This window comes from Eulemur rufifrons, chromosome 10 (genome assembly GCF_041146395.1).
Source record: "Eulemur rufifrons isolate Redbay chromosome 10, OSU_ERuf_1, whole genome shotgun sequence".
NCBI classification, from domain to species: Eukaryota; Metazoa; Chordata; class Mammalia; order Primates; family Lemuridae; genus Eulemur; species Eulemur rufifrons.
Window position 1 is genome coordinate 25,961,859 of NC_090992.1, and position 23,324 is coordinate 25,985,182.

At 46.8% G+C, this 23,324-nt stretch overlaps 1 protein-coding gene across 2 annotated transcripts in view; it reads right to left on the bottom strand.

The window, feature by feature from the left end:
• Positions 1–23,324, bottom strand: part of CYFIP2 (cytoplasmic FMR1 interacting protein 2) — a 116,437-nt gene that overhangs the window by 67,509 nt on the left and 25,604 nt on the right. For both annotated transcript variants that reach the window (XM_069484312.1, XM_069484311.1), the window contains exons 4-13: positions 23,167–23,244; positions 21,250–21,351; positions 17,606–17,787; positions 15,759–15,855; positions 14,296–14,424; positions 11,538–11,642; positions 9,669–9,760; positions 7,799–7,916; positions 5,352–5,471; positions 4,390–4,515 (exon numbers count right to left, since the gene is read on the bottom strand). In XM_069484312.1, coding sequence (XP_069340413.1) covers positions 4,390–4,515; positions 5,352–5,471; positions 7,799–7,916; positions 9,669–9,760; positions 11,538–11,642; positions 14,296–14,424; positions 15,759–15,855; positions 17,606–17,787; positions 21,250–21,351; positions 23,167–23,244 — 1,149 coding nt within the window. The remainder of the gene's footprint in view (positions 1–4,389; positions 4,516–5,351; positions 5,472–7,798; positions 7,917–9,668; positions 9,761–11,537; positions 11,643–14,295; positions 14,425–15,758; positions 15,856–17,605; positions 17,788–21,249; positions 21,352–23,166; positions 23,245–23,324) is intronic.

The window sequence follows — 23,324 nt, forward strand, 5'->3', positions numbered from 1 at the left end:
AATGAAGTTGGACCCCTACCTCACACCATATACAAAAATTAACTCAAAATGGATACAAGACCTAAATATAAGAGCTAAAATTATAAAAACTCTTACAAGAAAACACAGGATTAAATCTTTGTGACCTTGGATTAGGCAATGGTTTCTTAGATATGACATGAAAAGCAGCAGTGATAAAAGAAAAAATAAATTAGACTTCATCAAAATTAAAAACTTTGGGGCTTCAGAGGATACCATCTAGAAAGTGAAAAGACAACCCTTGGAATGGGAGAAAATTTTTGCAAATAATATACCTGATACGTGACTGGTATCTAGAATACATAAAAACTCTTACAACTCAAAAATAAAAAGACAAACAACCCAATTAAAAAAGGGAAAAGGACTGGAATAGACATTTCTCCAAAGACAGATAGCCAATAAGCACAGAAAAATGCTCAATACCACTAGTTAAAAGCTCAATATTATTAGTTATTAGCTAAAACCATAATGATATACTTCACACCCACTAGGATGGCTAAAATGAAAAAGATAATAATAAAGTGATGACAATGATGTGAAGAAATTGCAACCCTACAGTTGCTGGTGGAACTGCAAAATGGTGCAGCAATTTTGGAAAACAATCTGGGAGCTCCTCAACATTGTAAACACAGAGTCACCATACGACCCAGCAATTCCACTCCTAGGTACATACCCAAGGGAAATGAAAACATATTTCCACACAAAAACTTGTACACGAACATTCATATAAGCATTATTCATAATAGACAAAAAGTTGAAACAACCCGAATGTTCAACTGATGAATATATAAACAAATGTGGGATATCCACACCATAGAATATTGTTCAACTATAAAGTAATGGAATACTGATACATACTACAGCATGGATGAATTCTGAAAACAGTATACTAAATCAAAGAAGCCAGTCACAAAGGACTACATAGCGTATGATTCCATTTATACAAAATCTCCAGAATGGGAAGATCTATAGAGACAGGAAGTAGGATTAGTAGTTGCTAGAGACCAGGGGTAGAAGAATGCAAAGTGACCACTAATGGGAATGGGTTTCTTTTGGGGGTGACAAAAGTGTTCTAAAATTAGGCAGTAGCTCATGTCTAATCCCAGCACTTTGGGAGGCCGAGGTGGGAGGATCACTTGAGGCCAAGAGTTTGAGACTAGCCTGGGCAACACAGTGAGACCCCCATCTCTACAAAAACAAATTAGCCAGGCACGGTAGCATTTGCCTGTAGTCCCAACTACTAAGGAGGCTGAAGCAGGAAGATTGCTTGAGCCCAGGAGTTCATGCCGATTGAATTGTACCTTTTAAAGGGATGAATTTTATGGGTATATGAATTATATCTCAATAAAGCTATTATATTAAAAATTCTGCAGAGGAAAAAAGCAAGGAATCGGGAATTAGAATAGAATCCAGCTTTCCAAGAGCAACATCAATGGTTAGAAGACAACAGAATAACACTTCTAAGAATTTGGAAAAAAAAATTTATAATTGATAATTCTGTATTTAGCCAAGTACAAAGTGAGATCAGAATAAAAAGATTTTCAGACATTCAAGCTCTCAAACATTTTCTCCCCATAATCCCTTTCTTAGGAAGCTATTGGAGGGTCTCTGCCACCAGTATGAAGAAAAAGGCAGACCCTCAAGATAATGATGATGAGCATCTCAGATCAGTGGCCTGCCTGGTCTGGAGGAAACCAGTGCAGATTAGAAAAAAGGAAAGAGGACTTCAGGAGGAATGGCTTTAAGCAAAAAAAAAAAAAAAAAAAAAAAAAAAAATTCATAAAATAATGATTGTGATGGATTATTTTGTAAGGAGTTCTACATTTTGTTGGTATGTTTAGGGTTGCCTGTTTGATAGGTTCATAGAAAAAACAAAAAATAAGGCTTTGTTCACTCTAGGAAAAACAAAAGAGGCACAAGAAAAATGCATTCATGTTAGACCATGTGACTTGGCCTAATAGGACAAGTAACAAGAGTTATTTGTCACAATAATATAAGGTAACTATTGATTTTACTGAAAAGTGTGATGTTACTATTATGGGAAAATGTGGGAAGGCAGTTGGGTGTGTTGGGGGGGTGGGAAGTGGAGATGAGAGAGTTAAATCCTTATCTCCCAATGGAGGAATCAACAGAAAAATGTCATAAATTAAAAAAACCAAGAAACAGTCTCAGAAGCCTGTTACTTAGAACTATGGTGATAAATACCAGGAGAAACAGCTTCACAACTTGAACGACGTTTCCTATTCGGGGATTCAGGGCGGAGTGGGGTGGTGTCCGTTACTACTTTTGCTTTGTTGTATTATTACAGGCCACACAGAACTATTTTTCTTTTTAAACTTTTAAACATGTTTTACTAATAAGATAAAAAATGATAAGACCTCTCAATGTACAGCAAAATAAGAACTAGAAGGAAATACAGTACAATGTTCCCGGTGTTTGTATCTGGATGGTGATATGAGGCCGGGGGAAGGTAAAGGCAGGAGTGAGGCTGGAGGAGCATTTTCTAAACACCGATAGAGCATGTGCATCCCTTTTATTAAGGAAAGAAATACATCAACAGTTTTACAAAGTTGCCTGGACCCTGTGACTGTAGGTCTCATTTAAATAGGCTTGAGGGTGGCTTTCTCCACCAGGGATGATGCCTGGGAAGCTTTTTTCCAGGTTGACTATTCGCAATGAAGGGTCAAAAGGTATGGGGGCCGCTCAGGACAATGTTGAGAGAGATTAGAATGTTTCTCCTTTCTGAAATAATAACCACTGACCCTCAGCCCTTTAAAATGCAGCTTGGAGATCTGCTTAATAAGAATTCTAACCTCTTACATTTGTATGATCCTTTAAGTTTTCAAAGCTCAGCTACCTTCATTATCTCATTTGACAATTACTGTTTGATTCTCAATAATAACCTTGGGATGGGAGAGGGCAGAGATTATTAGCTCCATTTTACAGATAAGGAAGCTGAGGCTCAGAAATGAATGGACCATGGGGCCCAGGGCTAGGACCCAGGTCTCTGACTTCTAGACCAGTCTCTTGTAGGTTTCGAATGGTCATCAAGGAGATAGCTTCACTCACAATATAGTCTGAATGAGTTTTCCTCCCAAATAGAAATATTATTTTGCAATCAAACAAGAAAAAACAATTCAAAAGGTTATAAAGCAGGAAGAGTCCTCCCTCTAGAAATTATTACTGGTAATTGTCTGGTATATATAAATATTTATGCCCTTTAGTTTTGACCAAATATACAAAAGTATATTAATTTTAATATAAAAGTAATCATTTTACATGCTGTTCCTTATCTTTTTTTTTTTTAACTTAATATACTTAGCATAGCTTTCCATGTAGGTAGTGTCTTTTTTAGAAACTGCATAGTATTCAATGGTATAGTTGTATCTTAATTTATTTACCTGGTTTCATGTTGGAGGACACTTAAGTTGTTTTACATATTTCGGTATTATAAATAGTACTGTGATAAATACCCATGTACATACATCTCTGCACTGGTGACTTATTTAGCTGGGATATATTCCTAGATTAAAAGTGTCAGTAGGCCGGGCGCAGTGGCTCACGCCTGTAATCCTAGCATTTTGGGAGGCCGAGGTGGGAGGATCACTTGAGCTCAGGAGTTTGAGACCAGCTTGAGCAAGAGCGAGACCCTGTCTCTACTAAAAATAGAAAGAAATTATCTGGACAACTAAAAATATATATAGAAAAAAATTAGCTGGGCATGGTGGTGCATGCCTGTAGTCCCAGCTACTAGGGAGGCTGAGGCAGTAGCATTGCTTGAGCCCAGGAGCTCGAGGTTGCTGTGAGCTAGGCTGATGCCACGGCACTCACTCTAGCCCGGGCAACAGAGTGAGACTCTGTCTCAAAAAAAAAAAAAAAAAATAGTCAATACATATGATCAGACTGCCCTTGTAGAAAGCCTGTAAAATGTAGACTGGACACTGAAGGTATCTCAGAATGTCTGTTTCCCACACTTCAACCTGCAGCAGGCATCACCCATCTTTCAAATCTTGGCTATCCTGATCGGTAAACACTATATCCCATCTCAATTTTAATCTGTAGTTCTTTCACCACTCATCAGTTTGGGCATTTTTATATCTCTTGTAGCCATTTGTTTTCACTTTTGTTTCTTCTGTTGGTTTCTTTTGGCCCATTTTTCTAGTTGAGTGGACATTTTTCTTTGGACTTTTAAGAACAGAATGAGTTTCTAATCATTTCTGAGTAACAACTTTTGACAGGTTAATACTGATGGGAGAAGGGGACGGGGCAGAGCGTGCAGATTAGGAGGGCCAACGCTGTTATCTTGCTCAGAACAGCTTCTGAAACAGCATCTCGGAGAGGTGAGGGGAGCTGCAGCGAGTCAGCACCTACCTCGACGAAGGCAAACTTCTCCTCGCTGGTGTAATTGTAGCGGGTGGCTCTCTCGTACTCCTCCGCCGTGCCAGGGCAGTCCTTGTTGCAGAACTTGTCTGTGGGGTGAACCAGCTTCCAAGAGTACTGGGGAGAGTGGGAACAATCCAAATGTCCATCAACTGATGAATGGATGCACAAAATGTGGCGTAGCCATGCAATGGGATATTAGCCATAAAAAGGGAACTGGGTACTGATTCATGCTAAAACATGGATAAACTTCGAAAACGTAAAATACAAGAAGCCAAATACAAAAGTCCACATATTGGCCGGGCGGGGTGGCTCACGCCTGTAAATCTAGCACTCCGGGAGGCCGAGGCAGGTGGATCGCCGAGGTCAGGAGTTCGAGACCAGCCTGATCAAGAGCGAGACCCCCATCTCTACTAAAAATAGAAAGAAATGACCTGGACAGCTAAAAATATATAGAAAAAATTAGCCGGGCGTGGTGGCACATGCCATAGTCCCAGCTACTCAGGAGGCTGAGGCAGGAGGATGGCTTGAGCTCAGGAGTTTGAGGTTGCTGTGAGCTAGGCTGATGCCACGGCACTCTAGTCTGGGCAACAGAGTGAGACTCTGTTTCAAAAAAAATAAATAAATAACAAAAGTCCACATATTATATGATTGTATTTATGTGAAACATCCAGAATAAGGAAACCTTTATAGAGAGAAAGTAGATTGCACAGGGCTGGGGGATAATTTGGGGTTTCTTTTTGAAGTGATGAAAATGTTCTAAATTTGATTGTGGTTATAGAACTCTGTGACTATACTAAAAACCAATGAACATACACTTTAAATGGGTAAATAATATGGTATATGAATTACATCTCTATAAAGCTATTTTAAAAAGAGTGCTGGGGAGAGAAAGAGGCAGATTGTAAGGGAACAGCAGTGAGCATGAGGCCCCCTGTCCGAGGGACACCTACCACCTCCATGACGTGGGCACTCCACTTGGACAGCAGCTGCAGGCCCCGCAGGGCCAGGTCGAAGAGCTCGCGATACTCCTCGTCTGATTTCTGGCTGTCCAGCCCCGAACCCGTCACCACCTGGGGAACATTGACCATCACACTGTCTAAGTGCCTGGCACTGTTACACATTATCAATTCCCCCCAAGAACACTACAGGGAAGTTCTATTCTTATATCCCCTTGACAGATAAACTGGGGCTCAGACAAGTGCCTTGCTGAAGGCCACGTGGCTTGTAAATGGTTGAGGGTTCAAATTCAGGTGGTGCGATGCCAGAGCCCCACTCATACCCACCTTGGCATATCACAGGGCATTGCCTGTCGAACTTTTTTGACTGCATTCACAGTAGGAAGGGATACTATTTGGTAACTCAGGAACACATACTAACATGGAGATATTAAATATATGTATGCAACAATATTTTTCACAAAGCAATCATTCTTAATGCATGGGATTCCCTGATTTTTTATTCTATTTCATATAAAAATGCTGATCAGAAACCACTAAACTGACCTCACAATTCATTCATTAGACACGACTCACTGATTGGAAAACACTAGTACAAACATCTGTCTATATGTGGGATATTCCACAATGAAATATAACATGTATGCATGTATGTGCACAAACATGTGTGCATATATGTACATGCACATATATACAGATACAGCCAGTCTTCATTATTGGTGGAATCTGTATTTTGAATTAATCTACTTGATAAATATATTTGTGATCCCAAAATCAATACTTGCAGCAATTTCTCAGTCATTTGCAAACATGTGCATATTCCCAGCTGAAATTGGACAAGGTGACTCTCTGCCATCTTGTTTCAGCTGTCATACTGTAAACAAGTGTCCTTTTTGTGGTCTGCTTAATGCCATGTTGTCCATATTTTTGTGCTTTTTACTGGTGATTTCACAATTTAAAATGATCCCCTAGCTTAGGGCTAACGTACTACACAGTGTTCCTACGTGCAAGAAAGCTTTTGAAAAAATATGTGCTTTAGATAAGCTTTGCTCATGCATAAGTTACAGTGCTATTGGTCATGAATTAATGTTAACAAACCAACAACATACATCACATGAAGCGTCTTTAAACACAAGCATTTATAATACAAGGTTATATACTGATCGGTTGACAAAAAATATGACCAGAAGTTCCCAAGAACGTAACTCTGTATTTTTTCCTTGGAATGATTCAGTATTTGCTAATATTCAGAGTTCATGACCACTTTATAGAATGTAACCACTGAGAATAATGAGAATTGACTGTTTATACATACGTATAAAGCATGTAATTTTTAAAAACATCCTTGGCCAGTGCAGTATACCACTTTTGGACCACACCAAAACTTGACTAGGATTAAGGCGCCCTAGCACTCAAGTCCTGTAGCTTCAGTTCAGTTGATTGACACGTGGTTAAGAAAGCTAAAAGTTCGGGCTTGACATTGGTCCATGCGGGTCACCAGTGTAATGACCACACTGCTGCATTTGTCAGACTGTCCCCATTTCCAATATGTTGCTCTGTGACCAAAGACATTCCCTGAGTTTGGGTTTGGAAAGCATGATCTCTATGGCCGCTAGCAACGTGGTGGAACCAAGAGCAAACGAGGGCAGAACAGAGCCATCCATGAGCGCTGGGGAATAAAGCAACACAGGGGCCCTGTGTTTATCAAACAACACCTAAGTTAGAAGGGTGTACATGGGACGAGATCCAGAAGGATATATATACCCAAACATTGATCATAGTTGATTCTGGGATGGCAGGATTTTACATGATTTTCTCTCCTTTGGCATACATGTATTTTTTTGAGGTTTGTGCATTGATCATGTTTCCATATTTTAAAAAATACTTACAAAAAAAGGAAAATTCAATGAAACATAATTATTGAGATACAGGAGATTTTTATGGTCTCCTAGTTTCGCTAACTGTATTTCTGGTTTTTTATAATGATCGTTTATTATTGTGTGGTTTAGAAATGTTTAGATGGTGTTCTGAGCATGAGTGATCAGAACTCAGTTCCTCTCGCCATCCAGGGTGAAGATGGCTTGGATCACGTGCAGGCAGAACTCACAATTACTGAGCCCTTACCGTCCGCCAGGCTCAATGCATGCTTCGGGCACTGGATCGTTTAATCCTCTCAATGAATAGATACTACTTTTACCCTCATTGTGCAGATGAGGAAACTGAGGCTCAGAGACGTCAGATAACTTGCAAAGGGCAACAGCAGAACCAGTATTAACCTCAGCATGTCTCTAAATTCCACGCCCTCCTGCCTCTGACATGCATTCTCTCTCACTCCAGCTCTTCAGCACCCATGGGTTCACGTCCTATCCCTGCTGCTCCTCACCCCTTCTGGTCCTGGGCCCACCCACGCAGCCCACAGCCCAGCAGCCAGCCACGCTCACCTCACTGTTGCTGTAGCGAGCGAGTTCGGAGATGAAGCGGATGTGGTCATCCCGGATCTGAACCATCTGCTCGCAGATGTTGTACTGGGGGCTGATGCTGCTCTGGGTGCACGTCCACCTGGGTAGACAATCAGGGGGTCGGAGTGGGGCCCGGCCCCAGGCGCCTGGGTGGGACAGGCACGAGTTGCTCCTGGGGCTCACCCAAGGTGGCCGGCTCCCCCTGGGTGGCACCAAAAGGCATCCCAGCCACCTTAGCAAGAGACCTGCTAAGTACAACGCTGTGGGGACCGCAGGCCTAGTGGAGTAGTCCTTCCTCCTCCTCCTGGGGGGCCAGCCTCCGCTAAGAGCCCATCGCAGGCCTTTCCAGACATTAGTCCACAATACTTACCAGCAGTACGAGAAGGGAGGAACCCCGGCCTCTCTAGGGGTACAAAGGGCTGGAATCCAAGCAAATAAAAAGCAAGGTGGGCAACCTCCTTGAACCTGTCTGCTGGCTCTGACGGCACTAACACTTTGCAGGTGGAGCTGGCTTCGGAGGGGCCTATGGGCCAGGACTAGGGAGGCCTAAGTGGGATTATGCCTCTCTTCCAGCAGTGACCTGGCAACGCAGAAGCACCCCATGCAGGGAAGCTACCTGGCTGCGCTCTCTTCCCTCCTCCCTCCCCCTTCTCCACTGTTGATCTCTCTCTCCAACCTCTCTCTCCATGCCCCCGAGAAAAAAGTCAACTCCCTTCACCCTCTCCTGCCATCGGGAGCCGGTGACCCAGCAGAGTCGAAGCATGAGCACCACATAAGGCAGAAACACATTGGGGGGGAATTTAATATTTCAAAAGGGTCCCCGAAGTGGTCCTCAGGAGAACAGCAGAGTGGCGATGGCCTTCCCCAGGCTAACCCTTCGGTATCACTTTCATTCTGAGTTACTCGTGTAGGATGGGGCACACCAGCCCTCAAACCTGACACCCCACCCTGTCACCCCAGCAGCCTCCACTCCCAACCAACTTCAGGTGGTCGAGAAGTCATGCAGGAGAAAGTGAGGAAACAAGTCCAGCATTCTCGACTCCTTGCTTTTCCTACAAAACCTGTTCACACACCAGCAGCCGGAGGGTTATGAAGAGACTAAACTGGCTCTCCTTGGGGAGACGCATGGGCAGCGGCTCCAGGCGGGTGCATTTCAAAGATGTGCCATTTGTATCTTTTTAAGGCACTGACGCCCTCACCCTTGACTAAGGGTTGCTGGTTCCCCTCTGTACAGAAAGGCCACATCTACTCAGCTTCGGGCAAGATGCACACGGAAGGAACCTCCTTGACAGCCCCAGAGACCAAAGGGGTGGCCAAGGAAGAGCCAGATGCACCCCAACTCCTGTGAGGCACTGACACCCCAGGCCTGAGCACAGGTTACCTAGGACTGTGGTTTGTAAAGTGACCCGAGGTGAGGCTGTCAACCCACTTCATCGCTGGGACCATCCAGACCACACACTCCACAGTGGATTCACTGCACAGCTACGACACCTCAACAGGTGAGGAATAATGACACCACCTCTCGCCCCGACCACTGAGGGCCAGCCACTCCTCCCCACTTCTCTAGGGAAGGAGGACGGCTCTAGCTGTCCCACTGACGGGATCCACCGGTCACTGCTGGGCCGGACAGGGGCGTGGCTGTGCTCTGGCCCTTTTGAACCTGGCAGCAAAGGACGGACACAAAAGGGCTCAGAGCACCCTCCGCAGCTCCCCTCCGGCCGGCACCAGTGTGCTGACGGAAGCCACCTGCCCAGGGCTCTGGGGAGGGAGGAGGGGCTGAAGTGGCCCCTTGGCTCCCTGCCCAGGCTGGGTGTCCTCGCGGGAGCCGAGAGACATTACGGCAGGCACTCACTTGGACTTGTTCTCTTCATAGTGAGCACTGGTCTTAATGTATCTGGCCAGCTCTATCTGCATGTCGCCGAAAAGGGGCACCACCTGCAGCTGCTGCAAAGGAAGCAAACACAGCTTGTGAGACGCCGAGGGCGGGAGGAGCGCGGCAGTCGTCACCGCCACCCCACTGGGGGAGGCAGGGCTTGTGTGTGCCGGGGGCGACCCCTAGTTTCTGCTCCTCATGGTGCCACCGTGTGCCCTGGGACCTAAAGGAGCCCCAGCCTGCGTACAGGTCCTCCTCTGCCTCCAATCAACTCTGTGTTCCAGGCAACCGGGCCCAGCAAGGCCAAGTGACTTGTCTAAGGTCACCAGCCAGCAGAATGGATGAAGGCCAAGAACCAGATGGCCCGTCTCCCAGTGCAGGGTCCTCCCTGCTCCAATGCTCCCCAGCTTAGAGGATCCCTGCCGCTATGTGGGTGTGGCCTTCCTAGAGAGTCTACACCATGAAAGTAGTGAAAACCATAGCAACGCCTAACACCAGAGGGCAGACAGCTCCCCACCAAAGACCAGCTCGAATGGAGGGGAGGCTGGGATTTAACGTCTGCTTCTCACGCACTAGGTCCTGTGCCAAGCACTTTACAGACAGTATCTCAGACCATACAAAAACCCTGCGAAGTCAGTACTTTTATCACTCCTGCTTCACAGATGAAGAAACTGAAGTTTAAACAGCGTCCGTGATTTTTCACGAAGTCAGACCAGCTGGAATTCCAGGAGCCCTGATTCTAACCCAGGGCTCTGACTTATCTCTGGAATCCCACTGAATCCTCAGGGAACCCTACAGGGTAGATATCCTTAGCATTCGTATTTTTCAGACTGGGGAACTCAGTTTAGGGCAATTTGGTGACTTTCCCAAAGCCATCCAGCTGTTACGTGGCAGAGCCAGACTTAAACCCAGGCCTGTCTGCAGAGAGGCCGTATCCTGCGCCACCCTCGTCTCGTTCATGCTGCCTTAAGGCAGATTTTCCAAGGGTCCCCCGAGATGAGTCCCGTTTTCATTTGGGGCAACTCTAGAGAAAAGTAAAAGTTCCAGCCTTGAAAAAAAAGTGAAGAAAAGTCACAGGTCTCCTCTTGGTGACTTACGTTCCCCTTCACCTTGAAGAGTCAGTGGGACCCAGACCCTGCCTTTAAGGGGTCTTGCTGTTCCATGTCTGACCCCTCAGGCCCACTCCATGCCTGCGGTGCCTCATGCTAGAATAAATTGATAACACGGAATGTAATTCCAAAGTATAAAATCCCCTTGCAAAAACCTCAAAGGCTTAATTTAACTGTAAGTTTTTAAAGATCTGGGGACAAAAGATCAAATCTCAAAGGCACTGGAATGGCCTGGGCGTATGGTGGACGCTGATGGGGAATTCTGCCCAGAGGTGAGGGAGGCTGGGGTGGCCTCCTAGGGACCAAGCACGAGGCGGTGATTTTGCAAATGTGAATCAATTTAAAATCCAGGTTTTAATCATCCTATTTCTGTGAGCTCTGATTTATACTGGAAACTAAAGCAGACACTATCTTGGGGACATGCCTCTTTCCTTAGGTGACAAAGGATTTCAGGAAAAGGAAAAAAGCAGCATGCAAAAAGACTCACAGGACCTCCCAGCCAAACCCCAGCTGAATCCCAAGACTCAGAAGCTTTCATGCACAGCCTTCTACAGAGCAAATTCCTTTGCTGACCGCAGCTGCAGGCCCTGTCGCTCTATTCGCCTCCTCCTGGACTCTTTGGAGGTCCAGCTCAATGAAAAAGCCCCACAGTTCTCTGGCTAATTTGATTCCTTTCCCCAAAGACATCTTGGCTCTGGTGACCCCAGCCCTCTGCCCTGCCCCAGCCCCAGTGGCTGACCTTAAAGAATTTATCAATTTTGCTAAGATTGATTCTCTTCTTGGCATCCAGTTTGTAAATGTTACTGACATTTCCATCCATCAGGTAAAGGCCAAAGCCCATCACCTAGAACAAGAAGGGGCAGAGCACAGAAGCTAATCACATCCACTGGAAAAGTTCACAGCAACAAAAAAAGTACACACACCCACACATCTCGTAGAGACACATTCAATCATAAAAACCCATACGTTAGCCAGGCGCGGTGGCTCACGCCTGTAATCCTAGCACTCTGGGAGGCCGAGGTGGGTAGATTGTTTGAGCTCAGGAGTTCGAGACCAGCCTGAGCAAGAGCGAGACCCCGTCTCTACTAAAAATAGAAAGAAATTAGCTGGACAACTAAAAATATAAATAGAAAAAATTAGCCGGGCATGGTGGCACATGCCTGTAGTCCCAGCTACTCGGGAGGCTGAGGCAGGAGGATTGTTTGAGCCCAGGAGTTTGAGGTTGCTGTGAGCTAGGCTGATGCCATGGCACTCCAGCCCAGGCAACGGAGTGAGACTCTGTCTCAAAAAAAAAAAAACCAAAACAACAACAACAAAAAAAACAAACCATATGTCTTCCAATCAAGACAGGAAACATAGGTCTAATTTCAAACAGGAATTTAGTAAATTATTATGACAGCTAATTCTTCAGGCCTTACTATGGGCCAGAGTCTGTGCTTAGGGCTGTAACAAGCATTATTCTTAACTCTCACAACAATCTTGTAAGTTCTATACAATAACCTTATTCTATCGATGAAGAATCAGAGAGGTTAGACAGCTTGCCAAGGTCACACAGCTAAAGCTGCAGAGACAGGTGCCGAACAGGATCTGAACCAGGATCTGTCGACAAAATCTGCTCACTTAGGTCCCTCCAGGGAGAGAGGACTGCTTCTAGCTCCTTGCTGAATCCCTGGGCTGCGGCACACCCGGGCAGTTGATGACTACTTGCCGAACAGTGAGTGAATGTAAAATATCTATCACTTCCTTCCCCACAGAACCGACAATGTAAACGTTCTCAAGGACCCACCGGTGACTTTTTAAAAAACAAACCTCTTCGTGAAAATGTGTGGTAAGTCAGCGTTTGTGATTCCAATCTACTTATGTCTCCTGAATGCTGGCTTGGCCTGCTCCTTTGAACAGGTACAGCTGCAGGGGCCTGAATAGCTGTGTGACCACGGGGAAGTCACTGCTCTCCGTGCCTCTGTTTCTCATCCGACACAAAGGAGGGAGAACAGAGCCTGCTAAGGTCGTGTCCCCCTTGGGTGCACTCTGTCCTGCAGGATGAACGCCACGCTTTTCCGTGTGAGGTGGATGGCGCCCCCTGGTGGCATCTGCGTTCACCAACGCAGATTGCGCAGAGACAGGAAATGGCGAAACCCTGGGGAAAGCGGGGCTGAGGAGCGTGGGGAACCGAGAGGGAGGGAGGCCGGGAGGTCGAGGTGTGGAGGGATTACAGGTGGGCGAGAGAAAAGGAGGGCCCGGGAATTGCAAGGCAGCTCTACAACTGCTTGGTGGTAACCCAGCCTGTGCAGACAGCGAGCCTGGGGACAGCTACCGCACTGCGGGTGAGAGGGCGTCTCAACTTTTGGTGACTTTCCCAGATTTCTGATGGTCACAAGGAAGCCAAAGTGAACAAGTCACAAAACCACCCAGCCATGCAAACTTAACTGAGGTGCTACAAAACGTAAAGTGGGGACACCAAGGCAGGGCTGGCATTCTTAGACTAAGCGAGAGTGACATGAAGGAGAAAAAAAGTACCAGATTTTTGAGAGGTGAAGTTTTGGGGAAGAATCTGAAGGGGCCCTGCAGTATGTAAAGAATTGGAGGAGGCTGTTCATGTCAGTGCTACAGCTGTCGGGGTAAGTTAGAAATCACCTACGTGGCTAACAGTAGAATAATGAAGAAACGGAGCCTTATCCACATGTCATGATTTAGCAGCTGCATAATATTCCAAATACATTTACTCACATGGGATAAAAATGACACATGCTTATGTATATTGCAAAGTTTGAAAATATATAAGCATAGAAAAAATTACAAGGACATACATTAAAATGCTAAAAGTGTTATCGCTGGGTGGAAAGATTGTAAGACGTTTCTTTTTTTTCTAAGAGACGGTGTCTTGCTATGTTGCCCAGGCTGGACGTGAACTCCCGGGCTCAAGCAATGCTCCTGCCTTAGCCTCCCTAAGTAGCTAGGATTACAGGCATGTGCCACCACGCCTGGCTACTTTAATTTTTTTATGCATTACTGTATGTTCCAGATTTTCCACAATACATGTGATGATAATTCTGGAATGAAACCTGTAAACTGGTAAAACAACTGTGATCATTTTGGCATTATGGAGCAAAAGCTTGAAGATTCTGCCTTCTGAGTTGACAATTTCTCTTCTAGGAAGTTTGGCTTGACAAAAAGATGTGCGCAAAGGCTGTACTTCAGGGGTGTCTAATGAAGTTCAGCAAACAAATATCCAACTGTCAGGGGTCTGCTAAATAACAACGTCCCCATATGATGGCATACCCAGCGGTCATTACACATGACACTGCAGGAATATCCTTAATGGCATGTGGAAGGTGAAGATGGCATGGCAAAAGGAAAGGAGCAGGTTGCAAACTAGTACGTGCTGTAAGATCTGTATCTATGTTTAAGGAAAAAGAAATATTATTTTTTAGAAATGATTTTACATAAGAAGGAGGTAAGAGGGCAAGCCCCGTGGCATGCGGCCCGGGGAGTTTTACCTTGAGGAGCATGTGTTTCTCGCTGGGGGTCAGGTACATCTTGTTCTCGTAGTAATCCACGCAGATGTTGACGATGTCGGCCAGGAGCTCCTCGTAGCCTGGGATCACTTCCAGTTGCTGATGGAGACACTAAACAGCAGCGCCACCCTCTGGTTAAGCAGCGCATGTGTCCTGCAGTGGCACCTGGGCCCCGTGGCAGGGCAGTGACTGAGCACATGGCCCCCACTGAAGGCCCAGGAGTCATGGACTCCAGGTGAAGGGGAGCCCTCAAGCCGGCCAGCACCTGACACCTGAATCCTCTCCCCGGTGTCCGTCCCCGCAGGGGTTGGTCAGCGCTCCTGCACACCTCCCCTGGCAGGGAACGCACCCCACGTGCGGCCCTCCGTTTTATTCCCCGGCAGTTGTGATTGCTAGAAAGTGCTTTCTTGGGCTGAGCTGAAAACCAGCTCAGCTTTACAACAACGGGCCTGTAGTCATTTCAGCTTAGTTCTGAGGATGTGGACTTATCTATGATGGCCCTCAGACCAGGGCAGGGGAGGAGAGTTGGGCCAGCTGGTGTCTCCCCTCCTGGCAGGAACACCTGCTGTTAGGGAAGGAGGCCCCCACTCCAGGCCCTTTCTCCTGCGGGACATCCAGGGGAGGGCGCTGCTGGTGCTCTCCACGGGCAACAGGGGGCGGGGGCTCCAGGAGAGAAAACCTGGAGCCTCAGTGGCTGAGCAGCCAGCCTTCTGCAGTTAACAAGTAGCAAGGGCCCTGCCAACCCCAGGGTTTCGGTGACAGGGATTTGAGCCCGAAAACCCTTGGAAGATGGAGGCCCCTCTCGGTTTTGGCCTGGGTCCTGCAGACATTCTTGCTGGTGCCTGTCTACACTGCACTGACAGAGGTGGAGACGGGTGATGTCATGTTGGGCAGGACAGGAGAGTGACAGTTGAGAGGGGGTGCCCTGGCAAACCATGGCAGCTAAACAATAGCTATGTCTTCTTACACTCTTACTATCTGTCAGGATCTGCATGATGAGGGCTTTTTATATACTAGCTCATTTATTTCTAACAACAGTCCTATGAGATGGATTTTCATAATAGTCTTAAACTAACAGACCCATTTTACAGATGAGTACACTGAGGCTTGGACTTTGCTTGAAGTCTCACAATGGGTCAGAGGCAGCCCAGGATTAGCAGACAAGGCTGCCTGACTCTAGAGCCCACACTGTCAGCCCCTGCACAGCTGTGGGAGCAGAGCACTGCTGAGAGGGCTTTCGGGGGATGAAACCTGGAACGGGGAAACGGCTGTCTGGCTGGGAGGAGAGACCGAGTCTGCAGCTTTGTCTCACTCTCACACAGGGCAGTGGAGATGGAAGGCAGGGACTGAGCTTGTCTGCTTGGGCTTGTGGCCCACGCAACCTCGAGACCCCTGCCTGTATCCCCGAGACGCCAGGGCAGGACTGACGGGGATTCTGCGCTCACCTGGGTGATCCTGTTGTGGTTGGCCAGGAACATGGACAGGTTCTGGGACTCCTGGATAGACTGGGGGTCCGCCATCTTCCTCAGGAACTGTGCCGCCCTGGAGTACAGACAGCAGGTGATGCAGAGAGGACCGTCCACACGCAACAGCCTAGGCCACGCCTCACGGGCTCCCGCTCCAACCTAGCCCAGAGTGCCACCGTCCCCGAGGTTAACGAGCTCTGAATATCCCAGGTGAGGCTCACAGAAAGGTACAGTGTGTTCTGAAGTCATTTCTTTTGGGGCCACTTATACCCTTTGTAATTAAGGGTCCCTGAAATTAAAAGGCAAAAATGTATTGAAAAATCTCTGAAATCTCAGACAGTTTAAAGGGTACTAGTATCCCATCACCCAGCCAGGAGCGGTAAGACAGGGTGAAATGAGCATCCTTGTACCTTGCTGTGACCACCAGTCAAGCTACACAGCAAGTTGTGAGGAAGAATCACAGGTTGGATGCTTTGTTTTTGCTGCATATTCTGTTATTTGTAGGAAAACTTCGATGTTTCTAAAGCAAAGCACTGTTTAGGTAACAGAAGTCTAGTTAACCTAACGGGATTGCAAGTTAAAGGGTCAGGGCAGAGGGAACACAGGTGGGACTCGAGGAGAGAAAAACCACACCTGCTCGGGGCTTCTCCACCTAACCTGGTGGCGGTGCCACTTGCGTCTCCATGAACTGTGAAGACAGAGACAAGACACCCCACCTTGTTCATGACCCAGCTGGGCAGCAGAGGATGCTGACTGTGGCCATGCTGGAAGCAGTTGGCCATAACTGGGGAGAATTGGGGGGGAAGATGTTATATCATGGGCCATCTCTGAAATCTACATGAAGTTGCCACTTTGGAGTCACCCTTGAGATGAGGCCCTGCCTGCGGGGCACCCTCAGGTTTCACAGTTCACTCGGGAGGATAAAACTGAGAATCAGCCCGATCTCTCCAGCTACCTTGGCATCCCAGGAGGACGTAGTTCGAGAAGGAGGGTCCCTCTTACCAGAGACATAGCAAATCCTTCCCAAGAGATGTCACTAGACACGGTGCAGCTCATCTGAGCCTCTACCAACACAGAGGATATCTGATGCATTTTGACTGCGCTCCCTTACTTCCGGGTGGCCGTGGCCTGATTTCTGGAGAGGAATGACCCCTCCTTCATTCTCAGTCCTCCTTTCTCATCAGCTGACACAGAACCCTGACTCTAAGCAGAGCACCCCAGCCAAGCGACTCCAGCTGGACCAAACGCAATCCTCCCTGGGGCTTTTGCTAAAGTATTTGGGAGGAGAAGCATCTTCCACTTCTTTAGAAGGGTTGCGACCCTGGCTGGAGGGGGAAGCTGCTGTAAGTTGCCTGAGGCCACCAGACACTTGAGAATGAAGCTGCCACAGAGGAAAGTCAAGCTGACACCATCATTGAGCATCCAGTGCAGGTAAGCCAGGACTCTCCAGGTCTGAGTGCCAATTCATTCCCTTCTTTTACACAAGCAGTTTGAATTGGCTCTCTGATTCTTGCAGAAAGTGACTAATGTAACCCTTTTACCATTATCTTACTGGTCCCATAATGCATGCTCCACAGACAGAAATGAGGATTTGATTCCATCTGAAGACATAAACCTCTGCAAAGATCCAAGTTCCCCCAAGACCCGGCTCTGCATCCTATTCCTCAAACCACACTGAGTCGGGCCCAGCCCTGCTGTGTTTGGGAATGGCTAGCGTGGTACCAGAGAAGGAGCCGGTAGAACGGCTCCATCCTCTTCCTCCACTTGGTGGCTGCCCAGGAGGAGGGCCTGGCTTGGGGAAGGGAGATGGGGGAGGGTGCCCTAACCTCTTATAGGCAGAGTGGTCGTTCTTGACGCTGCACTTCATGTTCTTCAGCTCGTCCAGGACAGCGAACATGTTGATGAACTTGCCCAGGGTCAGGAGGTAGGCCTCGGAGACAAAGTCCTTCCTGCGCTCGGCGTGGCACAGCCGCTTCACCTCGCTGCAGAACCGCTCGATGGCCTTGCGCTGGAGGCAGAGGAGCAGCGAGTGAGGCCAGGGCAGGTTGGGGGGCTCCCTGGGCTCTCTAGTGGGGGCAGGGCCAAGGCTCCCCTGGGGCCCATCAGAGCTGGGCATTTGGAGAAAGGCAAATCTGTCAGGCAGTCTTTCTCAGAGCAGTCCTTAAATCCAAAGCTGACTTCTAGAGTGGAGACTAGAACCTGCCCCCTAAGTGAATCAAACCAATGGATTCATTCAACATACATTGGCCGAGAAGAGTTCTATCTTGTTAATTTCTTGTATCCCTAGCACCTAGGACAGTGTCAGGTACCAGACAACAAGGAGGTAGAGAAGAAGAGACATTCAGAAAGAAAAAGAGGTTCATTCATCAAATGGCTATTTAATGAGTATCTACTATATGCCAGGCACCCATCTAGGCACTGGAGTAGAGCAGGGAACAAAACAGAAAAACAAATAAATAAGCGAATTCTGTCCTAAGGAGCTATATTCTAGTAAGAGAAGACAGAAAACAAATTCTCTTTATCAGAATGTGATACATGCTACGGAGAAAAAATAACAAAGGGAAGGAAGGTGGCAAGGGCTCAGAGGAGCTGCCCTCTAAGGAGGAAATCAGAGAAGAAATCATCAAGAAGTGACTTTTAGAAAAAGAATTTGAAAGAGGAGAAGTAGAAAGAAACAGGGTAACTGAACAGCCAGTGCAAAGGCCCTGAGGCATGTTCAAGGGATGGGAAGGAAGCTGGGTTGCTGAAGTGGGGTGAGCACAGGGAAGAAAACGGAGACAGAGGGGGCCAGGGCCACCTTGTAGGCCTTTGAGAGGGGTTGAGCTTGGACACTGAGTGAGCTAGGGAGACATGGGAAGTTCTAGGGCAGGAAAGCATGGTCTGAATTATATTTTAAAGCTGTGGTCCCCAACCCCTGGGCCATGGACCAGTACTGGTCTATGGCCTGTCAGCAACCGGGCTGCACAGCAGGAGATGAGCAGCAGGCCAGCGATGCTTCATCTGTATGTACAGCCACTCCCCATTGCTCAGCATCACCACCTGTCAGATCAGTGGTGACTTTAGATTCTACATTATGATGAGTTGTATAATTATTTCATTATATATTACAATGTAATAATAATAGAAATAAAGTTCATAATAAATGCAATGTGCTTGAATCATCCCAAAACCATCCCCCCACCCACCCCGGTCCGTGGAAAAATTGTCTTCCATGACACTGGTCCCTGGTGCCAAAAATGTTGGGGACCACAGTTTTAAAGGGTCACAGTGGCTGCTGTGGTGACAATAGACTGTAGGGAACAAAGACAGAAGTGGGAGAACAGTTAAGAGCTACTGTGTCTAAAGTGGATCTACCGTACGACCCAGCGATTCCATCCCAGGTATCTGCCCAAGAGAGATGAAAACCCACGTCCACACAAAACATGTACACGAATGTTCATGTTGTGTTCGTAACAGCCCAAAAGTAAAAACGTCCAATAAAGGGGAAGTAAAAGATTTATGCTCAAAGATGTTTGCTGAATCACTGTTTGTAAGGCATAAAAACAGAAATCATCTACATGGCCAACAATAGGAGACTGGTTACACAGATTGTATACAATAAAATACTATGCAGCAGAAGGGAGAATTTATATATGTATGAAAAAAGATATCAAGTGTATTGTTAATGGATTAAACCGAACTGTAAAGCAGTATGTAAAAAAAAAAAAAAAAAAAAAATCCCAAATGTCCATCAACTGTTGAATGCATAAATAAAATAAAATGGGGTGTATCCATAGAATGGGACAGTATACAGTCATTAAAAGGAAGGAAGTTCTGACATGTGCTGCAACATGGATAACCCTTAAAATCATCATCCTAACAAAAAAAATCCAGACACAAAAGGCCACATGTTGTATGATTCCATTTATGTGAAATGTCCAGAACATGCAAATCCACGGAGATAGAAAGTAGAGTAGTGGCTACCTAGGGCTGGGGTTGGGGAGGAAATGGGGGTATTATGGGGTGATGGCTAAAGGGTTGGGGATTTCTTTTTTGAGGTGATGAAGATGTTCTAAAATGGATTGTAGTGATGGATACGCAACTCTGTGACTATATTAAAAACCATTTAATTGTCCACTTTCAATGGGTGAATTGTATGGTAGGTGAATTATATCTCAATAAAGCCGTTATCAAAAATTTTAAACAGCAGTTGAACAACAGAAAGAGGCCACTGCAGTAGCAGAGAGACCAAGAAAGAGAGAGGAGGAGGAGGAGGAGGAGGAGGAACAGAAGGGGCGAGGACGTGAGCTCGGCTCTGTCCTCAGGCCTGAGGCGCCCGACAGCCATCGCTGCTGTCCTTCCAGGACCAGACCAGGCCTCTTTGTCCTTCCAGAGTCAAAGGCCAGTGAACTCTGCGATAATGCAAATGTCCCATATCCACACTCTTCAGTAGGACAGCCACTTACCACACGTGGCCACTGAGCACTTGGAATGTGCCTCGTGCTACTGAAGAACTGAGTTGATTTGGTTTCACTTTCACTAATGTAAATACCCACGTGTGGCTAACGGCTATGGCACCGGATGGCAGAGCTCTGAATTACTCCAGATCCTCCTTTCTATAAATGCCTCTTGCCAGGTGGCCCTCAAGGTAGCACTTAATCGATTTCTGGATGGTTCTTCTCTCGTCTCCTGTCTTCCCAAAGAGATTCCACGCTCCGGGAAGGCAGGTCCCTGAAGCTAATAACAGCAGCTGCCATTTGTGGAACTGCTCTGATCGGCTCTTGACAATCAGACCTCATCTGTACTCACCACAGCCCTGTGAAGTAGGCATCGTTTCCAAGGTGAGAAATCTGAAGGTGTCGGGGACATTAAATAATTCACAGGATGCACAGTCAGAAAGTGGCAGAGCCGGGTTAGACCTGGGCTTCTCTGCCCCAGAAGCAGCGCTCCCCATCCAGGGCTGCACTTGGCCTTGGCACCCTCCCCCAGACATTCCCGTCTCCTACCCCCAGGGCACCAGGGCTGCCTTCTGTTTCTTAAACAGGTCAAGCTCCTTCCAGCCTCAGCACTTTTGCCTCTGCAGTACCTTCTGCCTGGAACCCTTTTCTCCCTGGCTGTCACGGGCCAGCCTCTCTCTCATCATACAGATTCTCAGAGCTCAAATGCCACCCCGAGAGGCCATCTCTAAAGCGGCAGCCACAGCACAGATACTCTATAACCCAGAATTATTAAAAATTTTATTTTGCTCACAGCACATATTATGCCCTGAACCCCTAACATTATTGTGTGTTGTTTATCGTCTGTCTCTCTCCCTACCCAAAACACACTCATGTACTCACTGGGACGTGTAAATTCCGTGAAGGGGGTGGGGCTTGTCTGTCTTGCTCACCCAGGGATGTGTAGGGAACACTCAAAAAATATTTGCTGAATGAATAACTCGACACTAAACTCCAGAAGACAGAGAGCATGTACACCTGCCCCTCCCCCTCACCTGAAAGTACATGAACTTCATAAGCTTGGTGACCTCTGGCTCCAGCACCTCCACCGTCTTCTCGTAGATCTCCACTCGGTTGGGCTGTTCGTTGCACTTGACCTGTGGGAGGAGGTGGTGGGTGGGGTTCATATAGCTGGTTTGCCCAGGCAGTCCTGGTGCTCACCTGTCATCTTATTAAGAGGGTCCTGTTACACTCTCGTTTTGGATGATAACTGACATGGTCACCCTAGTGAGAGAAGGCTGGGGTCGCCCTTTTCTCACCAGTCTGCCAGGGGGCAGAAATACTCCGCAGAGACTGGCTGCAGAAAAGAAACCAGCTGGTCCCGAGAACAGAACCGTCCTCCCTTTCTCTCTGTTCTGCGCCCTGTCTGGGAGCCGTACACACATCCACACTGATCTGCAAGCTCTCTGTCCTTCAGCCTTTTCCCTGACCCTGCTTCAGAGGCGCGTGGCCAGATTTTAAACACAGAGAAATGTTCTGTCCATTGCTCAGGATGCACCTGGGACAAGGCTCCCCTAGCCATACACAGGCCACTGGTGGCCAATGTAAGATGTGTCCATCAAGAAACCCGTTGCCCCCGTCCAGTGGTTTTCAGCCAGTGCGCACATCAGAGTCACACGGCAGACGTTCTCACAAGACACACGCAAAGGCTGCCGTTAGGTAGGCCAAATGCAAAGAGTGAAGGTGAGCACAAGGACATTCGTCACACTATGGTTTAGAAATTCTTAAAATGGTAGCAACATGCTAAATATCCATTAGTTGATTAAATGGACAAACTATGATACAATCATACGATACCATTATGAGCTGCTAAAAAAAAATGAGACAGATCTATGTGAACTGACATGAAAAGAAGCTACCATAACCTGACGAGTGAAAAAAAGTCATAGAATAGTAAGTATAATTTGTTCCCATTTTTGTTAAGCAAAACAAAACTCTGTGTGTGTGTGTGTGTTCATATGTAATGTAGGCACAGAAAATCTGAAAGCTTGCAAACCAAACTGTTAACAGTACTTACTGCTAGGGACTAGAATTAGGAGGAAGGGGGAAGAATAGCTTCTGTTCACTTCACATACCTGTGGCTTATTGATTTTGTTATAATGGGACCCACTAATTATATGATGACAATGGTAATAAAAATATCTGTGTTAACATGGAAAAAGTCAGTAATTAAGAATTAAGTGAAGGCCGGGCATGGCGGCTCATGCCTGTAATCCTAGCACTCGGGGAGGCCGAGGCATGAGGATTGCTAGAGCTCAGGAGTTCAAGACCAGTCTGAGCAAGAGTGAGACTCTGTCTCTACTAAAAATAGAAAAATTAGCCAGGCATTGTGGTGTGTGCCTGTAACTCCGAGCTACTTGGGAGGCTGAGGCAGGAGGATCGCTTAAGCTGAGGAGTTGGAGGTTGCAGTGAACTACAATGGCACCACTGCATACTACCCAGGACCACAGAATGAGACTCTATCTCAAAAAAAAAAAAAAAAGAAAGGAAAGAAAAAAGAAGCGGAAAAAATTGGCAGAACAACATAAATAAACAACACACTTTTATAAATAACAATAATTTACAAAAGAATGTTCATGCCAGGAAAAAGATCCAGAAGAATATGTACACAAGCATTTATAGTCCTGGGGGTGAGGAAGTGGGGATATCTTGCTTTTTACTTCATATCCTTCTGGTTTGGGTATCGTACAGCTGGTATATACTGCTTTTGAAATAAAATATTAATATATTGAACAAATGTTTTTTTAAGCACCTGGGCATGGGTCCTTTGAATGTCTTCAGTGCCCTCCCTTGGATAAGAGGCCCTGTTTCACACCCTGCTGCCTGGAAAAGCTCAGCTCTCTGGTTTGGGAGTGGGGGAGGGGGTAGTAACACCCCCTGGAGAGGCAAAAGAGACACACAGCAAGTCTCACCTGGGGAATGGCCCGGGAACAGCTGCGCCAGGTGTACAGCATGACCGCATACTCATGTCCTTCCTCCAGCATCTCATTCTGAAATAGCAAAACATCCTCAGCAGGGAGAAACTACGCTGGTGCCACTAGGCTTCTCAACAGCCCTGAAGACCCTCACT